Below are 21,978 nucleotides of genomic sequence, written 5' to 3' on the forward strand. Positions count from 1 at the left end.
TGTAATGAAATAAAAAGCCAGTGTAAGACTAATTCAATCGTTAACACCTTATATGGATTAAAAAAAATGTACTGTATATTTATTTTTCTATTGAATGCATGTATTTAATGTGACCAAACTTTACTAAATTCCTCTCCAAGATGCAGTAAGTCCCTCATCATAATCATGCTTATTAAGTTATCACTTTATAAAGTTCTCCACCATCTTGAAATCTTGGCAAACGAGAGGTTACGAGAGCGGAGTCCATTATGACGTAATAATAGTTTCACTCCTCCTTCAGCTAGCTGTAATCACACCCCTTGTTTATACAATGAGTCTGTTGGAGGTGGAGACTTCTGGGATCAATGACATGCGTTGACAACTCTCGATGCTTGACCAATCACAGCAGAGTGGGCGTGGTTATGGTGAAGAAGATTTCATTTCCAGAAATTGTTTTCAGTGGCTCGTTTCATAATCAATACTGAACTTTAATTGTACTGTTTTACTGTTAGTTAACCCTAAACTTCACCCATTTTACTACTCACCCTCAAGTCGACTAATTGTAATCCGTTGCGAAAGGCGCCCACTTTTCTTCATCCCTTTCATCTAAAAAGATACTTGAAAACATCCAATTACTTCCATACTTCTCGTCTGTTACATCCATCTTGTCATCAAACTGCGAAAAAAAGAAAATTGCTCTGAAAATCATTAAACAAAACTTATTTTTAAAATGGGGCAACAGTGGGAGCTCGAACGACTTTTACGAGTGTTTTCTGTCTGTTAGCCTTTTAGCTTCCGCTACAAACAAACTTTTAATAAAGACTTATTTGTGTTTTTTCTCAACACCTGATGGGTGTGACAGACGAGAAGTACTAAAAAAACACATTACTCTGAAATGAATCCCAACTCTTAGTCAACATGAGGGTGAGTATGCACTAAAATCACAGTCAAAAGAGTGACACAAAACACAAAACGCTTCACCACTACAATACGTAAAAAACGACCCGCCTTTATGTATCCAACCAGCACTTCTGTGCCACTCAACCCTCGCTCCGCACCTCTGGTTCAACGTCTGACTGATCCACGGATTGTTCTTGTTCAACAGTTCTCATCAAACGCAAACCAAACTCTCTGACCTTTTCTTTCGCATGGACCCTCACTTATCAGTCCATTTGGATAAAAGCTCCGGCTAAATGAACAAACGTGGATGGAAATCGCTAAAGTTGACTCGTGCATTAGCAGGAGTGTGCAAATGCGTTTAAGGATCTTTTGCAAAGTGCCCTTCAGTGGAAGTGGAACACGGCGCAAGGAAAAAAAAAAGGGTAAGGGCAAAGTTTATATTCGTGTGTGATTAATGAGAGGACGCGAGGACGAAGACCAGGACAAGACGGACCGGATTCATCACCTTCAGATGAATTTATGAGAGGAATGAGATCATATCCGTCAAATGTCGCTAAAGACGGCTCTTGGTCGGACCCGTCCAGATGCGGGTTTTTCTGGTGGTCTAGACACAGTCTGGTTCCGTCATGTCATTCTTTACAATGCTAATGTCATTAGCGCCGAGGAAGACCTGGTGGGTTCAGGACTGCCAGTGGAATTAAAGTGATAGTTCACCCAAAATTCACTCATTTTCTACCCTCATGTTGGCTAAGGTTTGGGATTATTTTCACAGTAATCTGTTCCTTTTTAGAGTTATAGACAAAAATGTTTGTTCATTTTAATGTAGCGACTGGAGCTCAGTTGTCTTCGTCTTCATCTTTGTCCAAAAAGACAAACTTAACGCCCCTCTTGTAATGAATTCTAGACATGGGGAACTTTTTTGAAAAACATATAAGTTTATAAGTCTATGTTTAAGCATGTTGGTAGCAAACGCTCAAATAATCAAAAGCGATACAGACAGGAAGTACTTTAGGTAAATATCGCGACCGCCTCCAGTGTAGACAGTACAGTGTACGGGGGCAGGAACATACATTTTTGACTCCAAAAAGGAACATATTACTCTGAAATTAATCCCAACCCTTAGTCGACATAAGGGTGAGTAGCAAGTCTACAATATAATCAGATGCACTAAATAATTATATTTGAAAGGGAAACACTCAATGATTAAATCACGCTTCAAGTTTAATTGGTCATCTAGAGATTAAGCAAAAGATTGACAGCATGAATCTCTGGGCATTTTTGACTCAATATTATCAGATTCTTTAAGAAGATGATTTGGATGTAGGTTTTTAATGAATTGGACATTTTACACAAAATAGGAAGTGCAGCTATTTAGCTTGTGCAACAAATTATCGTAGGCTATAGTCGTAGTTGAACATTTTTTGGGGCAAATCGCGAGAAGTTTCTATGGAGGTACGTCCGATTAAATACACATCTGTCAGGTTAGAAACCTGACTTAAAGCTTTCACTTAAACACAAACTAGAAGTCAGATCTGGTTTAAAGTCAAACGTTTTACTTGTACAACTGAGAGAGAAGAAAACAGAATTTACATGTCGGATGTCTGATTTCTTCTCAAGCAGAGAGTTGCTATTTTACAAGCTGCATCGATACAACTATAATAGTATTAGACTTTAGGGACATTCTACTGTTGACATCTCATCTGGGAGTGTCACATAGGACAGTTTATGTGCCGCGTAAAAGGGTCACATTTCAGCAGATCTGTACTCTAAGAGCTTTTTTAGATGCCGCCTATTTAAACTCTTTCCTAGAGCTTTTCGTGTGGTACGAATTCCAGCTCTAATTCAAAGTGTCAGCTTTTGATTTTGGCTTCTAAAGTACAAGAGTTTAGTGGCTGCGCCAGCGTTCTGAAACACTGCAATAACCAGAGGGTGTCGTGGCCGAAGTTGACAAAAAAGTTGAACGTTGCTCAATTATTTTTTTGGGACTTAATAACAAGCTGCTTTTTATTAAAAGCTTCATTAGGCGAAAGTCTTAGCCGTCGCACTTTGGATGAGAAACCCCATCTGGGGAAGGCATTAAAGTGCAGCTCCAAAAGATGGAGCCGACAAAAGCGGAACCCTTTTTTTTTTCTTTTTTCGGCGAAGGTGAGAACAATAGCGGGTTATTTTCATTCTGACAAGCCACATTAGTCGAGCCAGCTTTGCTCGGCCTGATAGCTGCCGGGGACATTTTGTTTCCACGCGCAGCAGCTGAGCTCGGGATTGAAGCTGCAGAGAGGCTGATCCCCGTTTTTCAGGGTGGCTGGTTTTTTTGGGGGCGAACCGGCTGGACCTGCGAGTTTGGACACATGATCTGTGGGGATTGCGTGGAGGCGCTATAGGTCAGAGGCGGCGGCGGAGCATGGCTTACGTCCAGGGAGAATCTGAAACCGGAGAGCTCAGAGAAGCATGGGGATTTCAAACATGAACTTTTACCTTAATTTAAGCCTGTTTTTTTCATCTTTTTCTATTGTTTTACTTTCATAAAACCGGCTCACCTTGACCTTTAGGGAGGAACGTTAGTGCTCACCCTCACCTGACATTTAAATATCATGATAATGTCTTCACTGCAGACGAGGTGTTCTTCGGTTCTCACCTGTGATAATCTCAAGAGTCTTTTTTTAAATCGGATTATTATTTAATGTGTTCAAATTCCTCCAATGAAAACTTCGTTTTCTGGAGACAAAAATCGTGTTTACCATATCGAAGATCAATCGAAGAAATATCCATCTCCGAGGGGCTCGATGTATAAACAAAGCGTGGGCGTGATTACAGCTGGCTGGAGGAGGAGTGAAACTATTATGAAGTCATAATGGAATCCGCTCTCGTAACCTCTCGTTCGCCCAGATTTCAAACAAGAGGAGAACTTTATAAAGTAATAAGTTCAAAACATGGTCATGATGAGGGACTTACTGTATCTTGGAGAGGAAGACTTCAAAATTTGAATATTATTATTATTATATATTATTTCATATTAACATTATTTGAACCGTGTGGTTTTTGATGGCATTTAATAATTAATATTTTAAATAATAATTAAATAACTTCAACCACCAGCTTTTGTTTGCTGATGTATATATAGTATGTGATTAATGATTTCATTTTAACGTTTTTATTATTATTTAGATAAATATAGAGTATTTTCCTTAATTTTATCTTATATTTAATTTTACATTTTCATCCTTTAGATTCTTAGGAATTGTATTTTTTGTTAGGATTACGTTAACATTGATTTTCTTCTATGATAGACACAGTGTTGAAGTTAATTGAGTGGGAAGCTAAGTAAAACACGAATTCACACACACACACACACACACACACACACACACCCCCACACACACACACACACACACACACACACACACACACACACACACACACACACACACACACACACACACACACACACACACACACACACACACACACACGCGCACCCACACACACAGAGATCATTAACACAAGTCTCCTCTCTTCTCCTCCAGACACTTTCAAACTCTGACTCCAGTCTGCAGTCCAAAAGCTGCGAGTCAGTTTTCACAAGCGATGCCAGGATTTCTATTTCAGAACCCAACGTTTGGACGTGACAGATGCAGTCATGAAGAATCTCTCTTCAGTCTTCTCCGTCTGCAGATCTCATCGTTTTCTCACAGAGAGCGAGAGAGAGAGAGGGAGAGAGAGAGAGAGAGAGAGGAAAAAAAAAAAAGCTTGGTAAGAGAATTTCATATCCAGCGAGCCAGACTGCTGCACACACAGAGTCCAAACCTTCACACGGAAGTTCATGAAACACGGACGACACCGAAAGTTTGAAATCACATCCAGGCAGACACACAACTGTGTGTGTTTGTGTGTGTGTGTGTGTGTGTGTGTTGTCATCCGTCCAACGTGTAACGACACTTTCCCAATTTTAAATCGTTCAAGCAGCTTAGAGGTAATTACAGGTATAAGTTCATCAATAAGTCACAGCTGCATTGATCGGCTGAAGATAATCATTATCTTATCTTAATTAGGGGTCAATAGGTCACTTTCTGGAATTCTGATCTCTTATTTTGATGCACTGACATGTGTGTAAATACAGTATATATAATGTATATCATTCATCTTCTTTAGATTTTTTAAAACACTGTAATAATGTGACAGGATATAAATAGAGTTCTTACATGATATGCCTCCATTATCTAAATATGTCTTTATTTATTGAAGTTACATGTATCCTGGTTCATTTACAGTGAAATAATCTCATGGACAGTCACTGTCACCCGACAGGTAAGTCAGTGGAGTCACAGTATCCAGAAGATTCTGGTGCGACTGTTCTGAAGTGAAGACGAACGTCACATTATAAATTCCACTGTGCGAGATCGTGGCGAGGGAGGAGACGGGAGCGTGTGTTTGTGTGTGTGTGTGAGTGTGTGTGTGCGAGGCTGCGTCAGGACTAAGTGGAAGTGACAGCCTGCAGAGGAACTCTCATTACTGTCTCACTTTACTAATTGTCGTTTCTGAAGAAAGTTTTCCCGCCGAGAGAGCGACAGTCGATGTGACGCTCCACTCCTGATGAAGAGACGAATTCTGACTGTGTGTGTGTGTGCGTGCATGAGGTCTGTGTGTGTGTGCGTGTGAACTTGTCTCAGTGTCAAACTTGACCAGAGCTCTTAAATCTGGAAATCCTTGTTTCAAATGCTCCCACTTGACTTGAGACACACACACACACAAATCTGAACATATACTTGTACACACGACACACCAAGAGTAAGATACTTCTCAGCAGCAGTAAAATAAAAATAAAAAACATGAACCTGCACAAAACATATATGCACAACAGGACTGGCAAACACGGATATCCTCACAGACATACACTTGCACACAACATGCACACTAAAACATGTACACAACACATACTTGCACTCAAACATGTACACGACACACACCTACACTAATACACGAACACACCACATACCTACAATGAAACATGGACACAACACAGTTATACACTCAAACATGTACACAACACAGACTGACGCTAAAACAGGTACACAACACATACCTACACGGACACAACACATTTCTACACTCAAACATGTACACAACACAGACCATCACTAAAACATGTACACAACACATACCTACAATTAAATAGGGACACAACACATCTCTACACTCAAACATGTACACAACACAGACCATCACTAAAACATGTACACAACACATACCTACAATTAAATAGGGACACAACACATTTCTACACTCAAACATGTACACAACACATACCTACAATTAAATAGGGACACAACACATCTCTACACTCAAACATGTACACAACACAGACCATCACTAAAACATGTACACAACACATACCTACAATTAAATAGGGACACAACACATTTCTACACTCAAACATGTACCCGACACACACCTACACTAAAACACGTACACAACACATACCTAAAATAAAACATGGACACAACACATTTCTAAACTCAAATATGTACACAACACATACTTACACTCAAACATGTACATGACACACAAATACACTAAAACACGTGCACAACACATACCTACAATTAAATATGGACACAACAAATACTTACACTCAAACATGTACACGACACATACCTACACTAAAAATGTTCACAACACACACCTTGTCCTAAATTCGTAACCAGTGCATACACAAAATAAAAAAAAATGTGTACAACACAAACCCTGCTGTAATGTACAGAACAAATACTGACACTAAAAAAGTACGCAACCTATTAACCCAAAACTTGGACACAACACATCCCACAGTTAAATATTTAAACAACACAAACCTGCATGTACATAAAACAGACACGTACACAAATACCTTGACTGAACCACCTGCAAAAAAACACACACTAACATTGTGAACCTACAAAAAAACGGATGCATTAAATCCATGTACACAATAAATACCCACACTAGAGAAATATATTTAAACTATGATTTCTGCACAAAATATAAACATACTAGGACATGTAAACTGACACACAATATATACCCACACAAAAACACTCAACCAAAGTAAAACCAACATAAATGGCATGGAGATTAACCCACTTTACAAGTTGGATGTGCACTAAAACACACATCTACAACTACCTAAAAAAAAATACATACATCTACACAAAAACATGCAACCACACATGCACAAAAAGACACAGCAATACTTTTCCAACTTCAGAAAACCATATACCCACAAAACCCAAACACAATGAAATACCAACACATGTAAAAACTGACACTAAACGCACACAGGAAACACAAGACACACAAAGCCTCGGCGCGGAGTCATGAGGACTGTCTTTGTGAACTTGTGCCGTATAATTGGACCTGTGACACTTGACATGATTCTGCACAGATGAACCTTTTATGCAGCTCAATGAAGCTCCTCTTTCAGGGTCTCGCCATTCAACGCGCAGCAGCTTCTGGTTACCATGGCGTCGATCGCTGCTTCCGCCACCGTCTCTCTCCTCCGGAGATACGAGCGAGCGAGAGGGAGAGAGAGAGGGTGATGGAGGAGTGAGAGGGGTTTGAACCGGTTATCTCTTTCCTGCATAAAGTCCCGTCTGCATTAGCGGCTCGGCGAACAACAGAGCAGCCGGCTCATGTGGAACTCTCCTCGGGTGACGCGCTGGTGGGTGTGTGTCACCTCCTCTAATTTGTGTTCTCCTTCAAAAAACGACACCCGTGGAAAAAAAAGAGGAAAAAAAAGGAAAATGGCTCCCGAATGACACTTTTTTTTTTTTGTTTTTTTTTTCCCATCAGCCCTGATGAGCCGGAGGATCGTTTTCACATAACGAGTCACAATTAGCGGTTCCCATAATCTGTGTTTTTTTTCTAACTGGGTTACATAGATAATTAGATCATCAGTGCTGGAATGAACACGCTGAGAGACTTTCACCTTCAATAAGCCCCGCTATTTATAAAACTGCATTAAATTCACTTAGTCAGGGGCACTTTAATTATGTTTTCTCCTGCCAAACACAATTCCGTGTTGCAGAGTTGGAGGTAGTAATCGACAGTAGCGTTAGCTATTAAACATCTCGACACTTTCCAGGGTTGTTTTAAAAAACCGCAGCGGCGCTGTGGAGGCAGCGAGCGGAACAACAGTGGCTTCAGTGTTTCACACTTTAAAACAGTCTCTCGGGCACCGTTTGGACGCCTTTTACCAAAGGACACGCAGAGATACCATGGACCAGTATCTACGATTCTACCTGGGTTTTATTTTAGTTGTAGGAAACATGTATATAGACTCACACTGAGTCCTTTATTTATACTTTTATATTTTGAAACACAACATTGTTCCTTTAAAATAGGTCCATAAAATTGTATTGTGTGTTTTTTTCCCATTATTGATTTTTGTGTTCTAAGAAAAACATGCATGTTAGTTAAAAAAATAATATTGTTGGGCTTTTTCATACATTTTCGTGCTGCTTAATCCCTTAAGGAGGTTGCGAGGGGAATGGAGTCTATACTCGTTTCTTTGGGCGAGAGGTGGGGGACACCCTGGACAGGAAGCCAGTCTGTTGAAGGGTACACAAAGACACACATAACCATTCACACACACTCATAATCCATATCTAACCCAAAACTTGTACACAACACTTTAGTTAAACATTTAAACAACGAAGACCTGCAGTAAAGCATGTACTGAAAAACAGACAGACACTTAAACACATACACAAATATATCTAGACTAAACCACTTGCAAAAAAACACACAATATTGTTGTTAACCAACACAAAAACACATGCATCAAATCCATAAGACATGTACACAACAAATACCAACACTAGGCACATATATTTAAACGATGATTTGTGCACTTACACAAAAAAGATACATAAAGAGGCATGTACACTGACACACAATATACCTACACAAAAACACTAAACAAAAGTAAACCAAAACCAACATAAATTACATAAAGATTTTACACACTTCAAGTTTTACCTGCACTCAAACACAAATCTACAACCAACTGTGCATGTATCCTAAAAATAAGTTTCACAACAAACGTATATCTACACAAAAACATGTAAACACACTGTACACATACACAAAGACGCAGCAAAACATCTCCAACTTAACAAACATAATGTACACACAAAACTTTAACACAATGAAGTACCAATAGAAAGTTACACTCAAATACACACAACGCTTACACAATCACACACTAAAAATCAACCTCTGTATGTTTTTGGACTTTGTGCTTTTACTTTTGAACATCTGAGGATCCAAAAGCAGATTTAATGAAAGTCCCTCTTGCAACATCTTCACCAAATTATAACGAGGATTTGTGCGACTGGTATGCTCTGAAATCAGTGTAAGGATATTTTGTGTGTATCACAAGATTTCATGAGGTTAAAATCCAACACAATATCTAAAAAGAATGTTGAGCCAAAAATTTGAGACCTTTGTTCAAAAATAGAGTTTACTCTAAAGGCTTCATTAAATTTGTTTTGTAATTTTGTTTCATACAAGATTGTTCGTAAGAAAATCTGTCTAAAAAAAAAACTTTGAACTTCCAAAATAACTTAGAAACAAACACAAAATGCAAAACATTAACGTTACTTTCAAACCGGCTTGTGTGAACCAAAACATCACCGGGATTACAAAAGAGAGCTTTTATTTTGAAGGGCTGGAGTCTGCAATTTTGACCGACACCATGGCTGGACCAGTAACCAGGAGTACCAGGTTATGCTCAGTTGGCCGATTGTTTTGATTAACAGCTGTCTAATCCAATACAATCTTTTAGCATTTACAAGAACATCTACGGAACCTTGGAGATTGAGTGAAAAACTGCTGAACACCAGAACCGAAATCTGTGCGAGTACAAGTATCTCTTCACCATTAAAGCACTGAGTTCTGAGCAAGAACCTGTTTTCTTCCCATGATCCCATGCTAGGAACCGAAAAGCAACACGCTGCGAACACTTTTTAAATGCTCCTCACACACGAGAGAACAACACTGAACCGAAACCACAAAGTGTGTGACGAAGGAGAGAAGATGCCGCAATTAGACTTTGTGGAGTTTGAAAAAAGAAAAAAAAAAAAAAAACTTGGAAAAAAAACCAGCTGGTGTTGTCGTCGACGTTGATTCCGCGGCTGAGGGTTTTCGAGAAGAAACGGCTGTTGTTGTCTCTGGGTTTTGCGGCCAAAATACTGTACGTCCCTCTCGAGGGCTGCCAACGCTCCTCCAAAAAAATTATCGGTGAGTTATTTTCTAACGGCAACCTTGAGACAATTACTGGGGTTTTTAAAGAAAACACTTAGGACGGAGGACGCTGCGACTTTAAGAGCGGAGCAGCATGTGTGTTAGCAGAAGATTTCTCCCAAAGCTGGGTGAAAATCTCTTTCATGCTGCTCAGAGTGCTGCTGACTTGTGCGGAAACCTTGAGTTCCTCCATAATTATGCTAATGGAGCAGATGGTGGCATGATGAGTGCCATTCTCTTTGATTCCCTCGCTCTCCGTGCACTCACACTGACACTTGTTCGAACTACACACACGCACACGCACACACCCACAGACCCTCGATTAGGACTTGTTGTGTTTGAGGTTTCACTTTAAGTCCGTCGTCCGTATACTTCCAATGTGTTGGTATCACTTGCTTCTACAGCCCATAACTTCTGTCTTTCACAGGATGTCCAGTGTTGTCAGGACATTGCATGGAAGTGTGTTCAAAACCGACAAACCCTTATGATTGACATCTTCGTTTGACATCCAGTGTGTGTTTGAAACAACAAACACAAGTTTGCACCGTTTCTCTTGAAGGTGTCACAATTACAGTTAAACATTTAAACAACACAGACCTGCACTAAAGCATGTACTGAAAAACAGACACTAAAACACATACATACCTAGACTCAACCACTCAAAAAAACACACTTACATTGTTAACCTACACAAAAACAGATGCGTCAAATCCATAAAACATGTACACAACAAATACCCACACTAGGCAAATCTATTTAAATGATGATTTGTGCACTTACACAACAAAAAAAGATACACATAGAGGTATGTACACTGACACACAACATTTACCCACATACAAACACCAAACAAAAGTAAACCAAAAACACCATAAATTACATAAAGATACACACACACACACTTCAAGTTGGACCTGCACTCAAACACACATCTACAACCCACTGTGCATATATACGAAAAAACATTTTAACAACAAACATATAACTACACAAAAACACATTGTGTTAACATGCTCGTGGACGTGTGTTCAAACCGACAACCTCTATTGGAATCCCTATGATTGACATCTTCGTTTGACACACCCATGGCGTGTTTGAAACAACAAACACAAGTTTGCACCGTTTCTCCTCAAGATGTCTCTGAGTCGAGATGAAGAAGAGAGTGCAGGCGCGGTGGACATGATGAGGTTCTGATTGAGTAGCCTCACGGATCAGTGTTTTCGGAGGGACATGTAGAGAGTGTTGGACAGAGAGTGTTCATGGGAAATAAAAACACCAAGTCAATGAAGTCCATGAATACAAGTCTTTATTCTTCATATCATTTTAAAAATGGGATCAATATTCCATGGATTATTGGTGGTTTCATTGGGAATTAACATTATTTTCCCCCCCAAATAACTACTGTATATAAATAGAAGCTTTAACTTTTCCCACCCCCCCAAAAAAATTATAACATTTATATGCTAAACATTTCGGTTTCCTCCTGTTTTTTAGGCTTTTTCCAAACAAAAAGCTGTTATTTTGAAGGGAATGGAACCTCCTGTAGTTCTCAAAGTCTTGTTTTGACATCGGGACATCGATGCCGTCTGATTGGCCGGTGGAGGTGTTTCTTGAAACAAAGGTTTTCACGCACAAAGAAACAAGGATCTCGCTCGTCATGCCATCGTGACGTCGCCGTCGTTCCGTGGTTGACTGAGAAAGTTAGCGACATATTTGTTCCCGTCGAGGGAAGCAGAGGAAGAGACGCAGGAACAGATGGAAGGACGACGACTAAACCAACGTGTGTTCCATCATATCCTCCAGAGGACGGACACACATGCTTATTCAAGGACTGTGAGGCGGCTCCGTGAGAAGATGAAAAAAAAAGATAAGACGGATAAAATTGTGGGCCACGAAATATCATGTCCCGATGTCAGTACACGGACGAAAACATCCGCCATTAACGAAAATATACGCAAAAAATGTAATCCATGAAATAGTTACTAAGAAAAATTACATTTAAAAAAAAAATGTTCGGGATTGAATTCACAATCTCACACAGTTTAAAGACTCAAAAACCAAGATCATTTTAGAAACATACAATTCTGAATGTGAAATAATTACAGCTCCTCTGATCGTGCTGCTCCCCCACCCTTGTCTGTAATGTTGTGTCATACTTTTTCAAGAACCGAACTGAAGATTTGTTTTTAATTCCTTTTTTTTTTATGTAGGGGTTTACGTAGGTCATTGAATCCATTCATTGTGCCTGAACATGTTCAAGTTCATCAAGTGTCTCTTAAATTTTTCTAGGACCTCTATTATACTCACCAGTATGTTTCTTTTTGCACACAACTCTCATTTAAATAAATAAAGAATATAGAATAAGAATAAAGAAATTTACATTTGAAAACACGCTTAAGCCTCGCCAACTTAAAATGTGCCGTTTTGGCTGGAGATGAAGTCTCGTCCAAGCAACCACGCCCACTTTGCTCTGATTGGTTACAAAAACACGAGTTGCATTCAAGGACTCTCGTAGATTTCAAACTCACCCCTAAAACTCCCGTTTTGTACATTAAAAACTAATAATAAAAATCTATCCATCTATCCTTCTATCCTTCTATCCATCTATCCATCCATCCATCTATCCATTTATCCATCCATCCATCCATCCATCCATCCATCCATCCATCCATCCATCCATCCATCCATCCATCCATCCATCCATCCATCCATCCATCCATCCATCCATCCATCCATCCATCCATCCATCCATCCATCCATCCATCCATCCATCCATCCATCCATCCATCCATCCATCCATCCATCCATCCATCCATCCATCCATCCATCCATCCATCCATCCATCCATCCATCCATCCATCCATCCATCCATCCATCCATCCATCCATCCATCCATCCATCCATCTTATTTTAATCATCAAATTGTATTTATATGTATTCCATGCATTTCCTCCTACACTGTTCCACAACAGCACATAAAAACTAACGCATACATTTAATGTTTCAGTTTCAGTTTATTTAAAAGGAGGAACTGATAAAAATAATTGCAGTAGTTATTCCTGGGCTGTTGCAATGACTATGACAAATAACATAATATAATATGTTTTGAGGCGGTGCACTACAATTTATCAACTCTAACTGAACACGTTTTTAAAAACGACTACAGTAGCCTATGCATCAGTTACCAAATAGTTCATCAAAAATATAGATAGTCGGTCGGGAACGTTACAATATATTTACATATGCAGTACTTCACGCAGGAAGGTGACCCACGATATGTCGAGGCCGTTTGAATTATCTCGTCTATTTTTGCATTGTTAATTATTCAGATTCTCTCCATTCTTAATGAGCGGAAAGATAATCAAAACCTCTGAGAAAGTCCGGGTCAGTGCTGCTGGTGTCTCTCTGGCCGCCAGTCACCGCCGGTCTGTGGTTTAATATTCAACCCTTCAGATCCGCACGACAACATCTCCGAGCTCCTCTTCACACACACTCGACAAACAAAAAAGCGCCGGGATCATAACGAGCACACAATCACGCCGCGGATGCAACAGGGACGTAGTTAGTCTCCGACAGCAGAGGCACAAAGTCCGGCCATTCACTCGCCTCACACACAATCGCGTTGTTCACCAGATGAGAGCAGATCAAAGAACTCCTTTTTTTCCCGTCTCCTTGGGAATGAAACTCCCCCTCTTTTCTCCCCCTCCGGGGTCCACATGGCACCTTTAGCTTCAGTACATCCATCGACCCATAAAGTGCTGTTCATTGGGGGCGGCCGCTGATAAGGTCCATGTAGTGCTGGATCAATACCATGTAGGCCCACGCAGATATCCATCACAGTGGCACAACAGTAGGACACCAAATTGGTTAATCAGATAGAATGGGCCTGTGTGTGTGTTTGTGTGTGTGTGGGGGTCTGTGTGTCTGTCAGGAACACACCTTTAGACCCCAGAGAGTCTCTGGAAGGTTCCTCAGGCTAAAGCCTCCGTTCAAGAGCTCAATATCACAGATTTCTTCCAATTTGAATTTCCTTTCATCCCACTCCTCCCACACTCGTGATGATGGAATTTGTTGAAAGGGTGTTGCTTGAAATAACACAATAGCAGCTTTCTGGAATGGGAAGTTATAAATGACTAAACAAACCATAAAGATTTATCTGCCTGCCCTATTTAGGTGCTCGGAAAAGAGAATTAGTGCAATAATATCCTGCAGGCGTGAGATTATGTGCCATGTGTTGTGTTGTTGGCTAGTTATTGTGCAAGGAGCTTTGTGAATTAGCTGTTTTGCCAAGAACAGGAAAATGCCTGTAGAATTAAGGAATAATCCTCAACATTCCTCCGTGTGAACATTGTCAGCCCTTTCGGAACGCCGAAAAGAGGAGCAGGGCTCATTCTTAGTGCGGTACAGCGAGAGTTATGGTGGAAGAAAAGGCCTCCGGTACATCACTGTGACGCGGACCTTCTTCAGCTACAGAGACATCTGGTGATGCTGAAGCAACTGATGAAAACCTTAGAAAACAAAGAACCCATTTGATGTTTTGTCTGAAATATTCCGTAAATAATTCAGAAAATCATCTTCCTTAAATGTGGACCCCTGGGGGAGAAGGATGGTTTGTTTCTCGGGAAAAATGGATTACAATTTGGATCCACAACTCTTTTGAAGGATTTGTCAACCTGTTGTGTAAGAAGTGGCTTTTTTTCTTCAATGTTGGTTATTTCCACCTGCTGTCCAGTTAATCCCAAAATGTTTAATAAAGAATAATTCATAAAAAAATCAATAAGAATGTTTTGTGGTCCACACTTTCCGAGTGTTTTTTTCTTATAGTTTTAGTTTTGTAATAAAACGGCTGAATTTAAAGTAATTGTTTACCCAAAATTCATATAGCCTTGTTTGTCATTCAGATGTCTACGAGTGATTGTCTGATGAAGCTTCCTGAAACAGTGTCATGTTGTTTAGAGGTCAGTAGGTGGCGCCATCAGTTTAAAAATGATGTTTCATTAGAGCAGTCGTTCAAAACTAAGGAAAACAGTGCAGAGACCGCCATCTAGTGGACTCTGAAAATAATGACACTGCTTCATGAAGCTTCATCAGACCATCACTACAGTGAAAGCGCGCCCGATATTTACTTCCTGTCTTTATCACTTGTTATTCTTTACAAGCTTAAACTGAAGACTTTTTTTTAGTTGTTTGGTAACATTTTTTTTGTCAAGGCTTCAATAAAAGATGGATGTTACAGACGAGCAGTACGGAGGTATTTGGATGTTTTTAAGCATCTTTTTGGAAGAAGAAGACTAAAGACAACTGACCTCCAGTCGCTACATTAAAATGAACACACATTTAAGATTACTACATTTTAAATCTTGGAAAAGTTAGAAAGTCATCATCAGTCTATCATCACTTCTTGTATGTTGATTTGTCTTCGTGACACTAAACCAACTTCTTCTCATCCATCATGTTTGGGCTGTGAATGTCTTCTTGTTTGTACTTGAACACAGATAATGCATTTTGGACCTAATTTTGTTGTCACTAAGTTGTTTTTGTCTAACGTTTACGTCTACATTTCTCTTAACATTTTATACTTTGGCTCAACAACAACCATTAAAGCAACACTTGATTGTGTTTTTAACCTTTTTAAAATATATTGTCACACCTCTTGTGATGATTCATCGACTTCTAAACTAGTTGAATAAAACCTCTATCGTGGTCTGAGGCACTCGTTGTCTCTGTTACAGGCACTAATAAAGCTTTAAGGAGGAAGTTGGTAACCCAACTACACACACAACACCCCCCCGACAAATGTCCGCCTGCTTTATGGCATGTTCACTCCTGCATCTGTTCCAAAGACGCAGGCGTCACCCGCCATTACACAACGTAGCAGGAGCTGCAGCGAAGAATCCGAAAGTTTGTCTGAAGAAACAAAAAGATCAAAACGGTTATCTATCAGAAATCTGCGTGGAAGCCATAAATAGCCACAACATAGTAGTTTTTAGTTCCATACCGACACGACCAGACGCGCAACAAACTCCAAGGTTCTGTAAAAATTCTGAATCAAAGTGTTTGTATTGTGTTGTTTATATAAACGTAACGTTTGTTTGGGATGATAAGGTCGTAGATTCATCGTCTTTCTGTTGAGTTACTGCAGTGATTACAAAAGAAGTCAAGCTGTGTTTCTCGCCTATAAATAATCAATACAACACAACGTGTGTGTAATGTGCATTGAGCTGCTCCTAGTTCTGCTTATCAAACCCACCTTTTCTGAGACTCCTGTGTTGTTCTCGGTGTTATTTTGATCTTTTAAGTATGTATTTCATTGAGTTTTGTTTTGATCGTTTAAGCGCTTTGTGACCCTGGTCTGGAAAAGAGCTCTACAAATATAATTTACTTACTTACTTACTTACTTTTAGTGAGTGTAACTAAGATTACAGGGATTGTTTTAACGTATAAAATTCTGCGTGTAACATTTATTTAGACAGTCCTGATGAAGCTAACATCGGTAACACCTGACCATGAAGGTGAAAATCTCAGTCAGCCGGTTAACTTTTAATCTGCAAGTCTGATAACAAGATATTTTTGTTAGTGTAATTAGTGTTTATTGTACAACAGCTACAGCCCATAATTCCCATTTTAACACGAGAGTGGAACGATAGTATTTTGCACGGATATATTTATTTACAAAGGGAACATTACAGTTAATCACAGTGGACTCAAACATTAGTCTGCAGACCTCGACACGGCTCTAATGTCCTCATGGGTATTGAAAAGTCGACCTTAATTTCCAGACACAACAACCTCGCACTATTTCCTACACCATTGCTGCCGATGGGCTCTTGATCATCGTCTGCTGCGAAGATGTAATTCCAGGCAGCCCTCGCTGTTCACAGAACCTCAGTCTCTCCAGGTCCATGTTCATTTCTTCAGTTTGTGCAGGAGCAGCAACAAGAGATGGAGGTGAAGTCTGGGGCAGTAAACTGTGATAAAACATAAGAAAGAAATGTTATGATGTAGTGATTCAGAAATTAAAGTGACAATAACAGTCTCCGGAACATCACTGTGACGCGGACCTTCTTCAGCTACAGAAACATCTTGTGGTGCTGAACCAACTGATGAAAATGTTGGAAAAACAATAGTTCTGCAAAAATTCTAATTTCACTCATTTTCTACTCACCCTCATGTCGACTAAGGGTTGGGATTATTTTCAGAGTAATCTGTTCTTTTAAGTGTTATAGACAAAAATGTTGGTTCATTTTAATGTAGTGACTGGAGCTTAGTTGTTCTCGTCTTTATCTTTGCCCAGAAAGACAATTAAAAAAATATCCAAATACCTCTGTACTGCTCGTCTGTAACGTCTATCAAGTGTCGCAAGATTTAGGCAGCTAGCCTGGTAGCGTCCGCTTGTTTCATTTTTTAATTCCTCATGTCGAGGCTTCAATTAAAGAGGGACATTACAGAAGAGCAGAATAAAGTTTTTTGGATGTTTTTAAGTACGAAGGTGAAGACGAAGACAACTGAACTTCAGTCATTACATTTAAAATAAACAAACAATTTGGTCTATAACTCTAAAAAGGAACAGATTACTCTGAAATAATCCCAACCCTTGGTCGACATGAGGGTGAGTAGAAAATGAATGAATTTTGGGTGAACTAACCCTATAACGTTTCATCAAAATTTGGTTGTTTCTGTTAGTATGTCATCAAAATTGTTAAATATTGGCCAAACATGTTTCAGTTCAGACGATAATATGACAAAAAAGATGATTTAATTGCTTGGATTACAATATGGATCCACAAATCTAGGATTTTTTATGTCATGTGAGAAGTGCTTCCGTTAACTTCAAGTTCAGCTGTTATCGCCACCTGCTGTCCAATTCAAGTCGATTGAAAATGTACCAAAAATAATATCGATGTTTTTTCAAATGCTAAAAAGGTTATAAAAATGTATTGTTAAATAAAGATTAATTACATTTAAAAAAAAGGGTCTTGATGAAGGTCAAGATATATGACATCAACATATGGTATTGTTTATCCGCAATTAGATTTATTACTTCTGCTATTCATCCGTCACTCATCCACCAGGAAACAGAAATGTTAAACACTAGTCCTCCTGGGGAGTGTGGTCTCCCCTCAGGCAAAAACACTACCTCTTTAGTCCACTGGTGGCGCCACAATCAACCAACCACAAATTTTTTTCCTACCTAAAATAACTCATAGAATTATCAGCGTTTATCTCATAGTCTTTGATTGTTGTTGTTACACAAGTGGGTGTTTCCATTGTGTGTTGCTCGATGACCCGCGGCTAACGAAACATCCACAATCACAACACCTGAGTGTGATCAACACCAGCTGTGGGTCGACACATTCAACAGTTCACTGCGTCTCTACATTCTCCTTTTGTCATTCTTTTTTACACCTGGAACTAAAGCAGCTGCAGGTATGTTGATCTTACGCTTGTTTAATAACGTCTAATAAAGTACATTTTGAGGGTTTAGATGTTTAAAAATGTTTTGAATTTCTCGGCGACATTAAATGCGGGAAAAATCATCCCTCAATTTGTGAAAAGGCCCAAATTTGCCTTGCCTATGGAAACACCTTAGAATATTTGTTTATCCTTTATGTTAGTGGCCCCTTTGTTTACTAAACCAGCAAACAATTCTTAAAGGGATAGTTCACAGAAGCTTTCCTGTGTAGCATGTTATCCTATTAGCTTCTGCTCCAAACAATCTTAAAATATAGACTTGATTATTTCTTTTGGAGTAATTATTCCTGTCAAAGCTTCAAAATACTGTCTGTAACGTCCCTCTTGTCTTGGAGGTATTTGGAGGTGTTTAAGTACGAAGATGAAGACGAAGACAACTGGGCTCTAGTTGCTACATTAAAATGAACAAACATTTTTTTCTATTACTCTAAAAAGGAACAGATTACTCTGAAAATAATTCTTAGTCGACATGAGGTTTGAGTAGAAAATGAGTGAGTGTTGAATTTTTGAGTGTCAAACTGAAGATTAAAACCCTCTAGATCTGGAACTACATAGCAATTCTGAGCAAGAGTAAATTAATAAAGTCTTGCTTGTTAACATAATTTTGGCATAAACCATCGTTCTGGTTCTCCTGCTTTTAACCTCTAGGTTGTTTTCACTGGAAGCTATTAAAGAAAACAGATCTTCACGACATGGTGGGAACTCTATAATCACATGAATAAGCAAAGTGAGATGATGTTTACAAACTTTCCCTGCTGGACTTTTATTTCTCTGTTTATCTGCCTTTCAATGTCAAGGAGTTTTAAAGAAGGTTGCTTAAGACTTGAAAGAGTTCCTACACTAAAGCTGACGCTAACATTTCTTTATGTGCTTTCCAGTGAGACTCGAAAATGAAAAAAAAACAACAACTTTGCTTTCTGACTTAAATAAAATCCTTTCTTAGACTCGATAAACAAATCATGAATCATAACTGTGAACCTTAACAGATTTTTTTTTTACTTGCTACTGTAATGATGCTTATATGTGCAAAAAACTGTTTCTCTGGAAAAGCTTGTATAAAAAAAGAAAAGAGAACGTGTCTAGGTACCAGGTCATTTCACGTGTGAACAAGATAATTTCCACTGCACACCAGAAACTGTCCAGTGTGTGACAAAAACATATTTTTTGTGCACCAGATAATTGGACGTGCACATTACACATTTCTAGTGCTCGCTATGTTCACAATCACACACGCATAATTTCACATGCTCGCGAGTAATGTTCGCTTGTGCACCACTTAAATGCTCATGTGTACTCGATGAAATTGTCAGATTCTCCCGTGAGTGATTTGCGGGGTCCACAGAAGCAGAATTAACGTGCCTTGTAGGCTTCGACTCCAGGGTTAGCTCTGTTAACGGCAGCAGGAGATTGTTAGCAAGATGTTTGCTGGTTTTTATCTTCAAAGTTAATAAAGCGTTGTATACCTTACGCTGCCCGATACACAACATAACCATGCTTTTAAGGTCAACTAATGTGTTGGTTAAAGTGTGTCTTAAATAGATGTTGAAGTCTATTGTATCATCAGTATGTTTATGTTTTCATTGAAATATTTGCATTAGAAAATGATCTTAAGCCCCGCCCACTGAAAACACTGTTTTTCTGGATGTTAAATCTTGTTTAAGATAGCCACACCCACTCTGCTGTGATTGGTCAAACATCAAGGTTTTTTCAGCACCAGAAGTCTCCACCTCCTTGTATAAAGAAAGCAGGGCGTTGGTACAGCTGGAGGAGGAGTGAAGCCATTATTACGTAATAATGGCATCCGCTCTTGTAACCTCTCGTTTGCCCAGATTTCAGACGGGGGAGAACTTTATAAAGTAATAACATCAAACTCACTCATGCAAAACTTCACTTTCGAGTTTTCACGGAAACTTTTGTCATTTTAAATGGACATGTCAATCGTGTCGGTGGAGACCGGTGTCATCAGGAGAGAGTTAATATTATTTTTTTTAAATTAGATTTAAAAACTAGCCGGTCAGATCTGGCCCCGGGGGCCTCCAGTTTGACTCGTGCCTGACAAAACGAATAAAAGCGGATATTGACCCGATAAGTAGTTGATATCTTTTTTCTGAACGTTATTCAGCGCCCACTCACTGAAAGTTTCCTATCATTATCACCTCCTCCCTCGCCCTCCCCTTCCCTCCTCTCCTCCTCTCTCTCACTAACCTTGGCTCGACGTCACAGTCTGTGTAGCAGTGCAGTATAATGGGAGCGCACACAACCCAGAGCGCCTCATAGGGGGCTGCAGATCGCCGCTCAATCCTCCGCTCGCTGCTCGTGATCCCCTTCACAGACCCCCCCCTTCCTCACCATTCCTCACCTACAGCCCCCCCAAGCTCGGGCTCTCCCCCCCCCTCCCCACCAGGACCCTTCGACATGGACGTCCCGTCGTGCCTGGACCCGGAGGATTGTTGCAGCTTGGCGCAGTAAGAACGGAGAGTCATGCCGGGACTGCTAATGGATTTTGGGGATTCGCTGGTGACCATGCCGTGATCCTGCTGCATCCTGGGCCGCCGTCACCCTCCGAGCGATCAACGCAAGGAATCGAACCCGCGCCACGGAGAGGGGATTTAACAGAAAAACAACCCAAAGAAGAAGAAGAAGCGGCATTTCCCCACAACAACATGAAGATTTCCTCTCGTCCTCTGGTGATAAGCAGTCTCGTTTTCAGGTCCAACCTCAGACTGGTTTCGCTTCTGCTGCTGTTTCTCGGAGACTCTCTCGGGATGCCACACGTTCTCAGATTCGGTAAGACCCTCCTCATATCTGTTGCGCTCCCTCTTCTTTTACCGTAATGCTTGCAGCAACTTCGCCGCTGCCTCTCGGATGCAACACTTTGCTGGTCTCGGATTCATCCATCACCGAGCGAGTCTCATCCTCCTGCCGATATCCTCCGCGAGACCTCCCTCATTTTTTTTAACCGCCTCGTGTCCACCCCTTGCCCCTCGACGCGGACATGTAAACATCACATCTGACTCCGGAGCGAATCGATGCCTTGACTTCTGACCCCATTCACGCGATTTATCCTTCTTTCGCCAGCCATAGAAGTTGAAGAGGCATGAGTCATGTTGAACTCCTCACCTCTGCACCCCCTCAAAGAAGTATCACAAACTGCTGCTCCTCCTTATCCCTCAGTTTTTAAACAGCATCTTTGACTTTGTGGAAAAAAAATGCAAGAGCTGTTTTTTTTGGCTCCTTTACATTGAAGCAAAAGTCGTGAAAAAATCAATTTAAAAGTCGCGTCGCTTAAGAATAAATGGGTGAAAAGTTGGAAAACACGCTGAGGTTCATTGACGGTCGGTCGCTGCG

General features: G+C 40.0%; 1 protein-coding gene across 2 annotated transcripts in view; it reads left to right on the forward strand.

Annotated features, from left to right (window-relative positions):
- Positions 1-20,865: 20,865 nt before the first annotated feature.
- Positions 20,866-21,978, forward strand: part of LOC148067376 (glutamate receptor ionotropic, kainate 2) — a 118,319-nt gene continuing 117,206 nt past the window's right edge. For both annotated transcript variants that reach the window (XM_087805411.1, XM_087805412.1), the window contains exon 1: positions 20,866-21,417. In XM_087805411.1, the coding sequence (XP_087661537.1) occupies positions 21,294-21,417 (124 nt within the window). In that variant the 5' untranslated portion in view covers positions 20,866-21,293. The remainder of the gene's footprint in view (positions 21,418-21,978) is intronic.

This window comes from Callionymus lyra, chromosome 13 (genome assembly GCF_982586985.1).
Source record: "Callionymus lyra chromosome 13, fCalLyr1.hap1.1, whole genome shotgun sequence".
Classification (NCBI taxonomy): domain Eukaryota; kingdom Metazoa; phylum Chordata; class Actinopteri; order Syngnathiformes; family Callionymidae; genus Callionymus; species Callionymus lyra.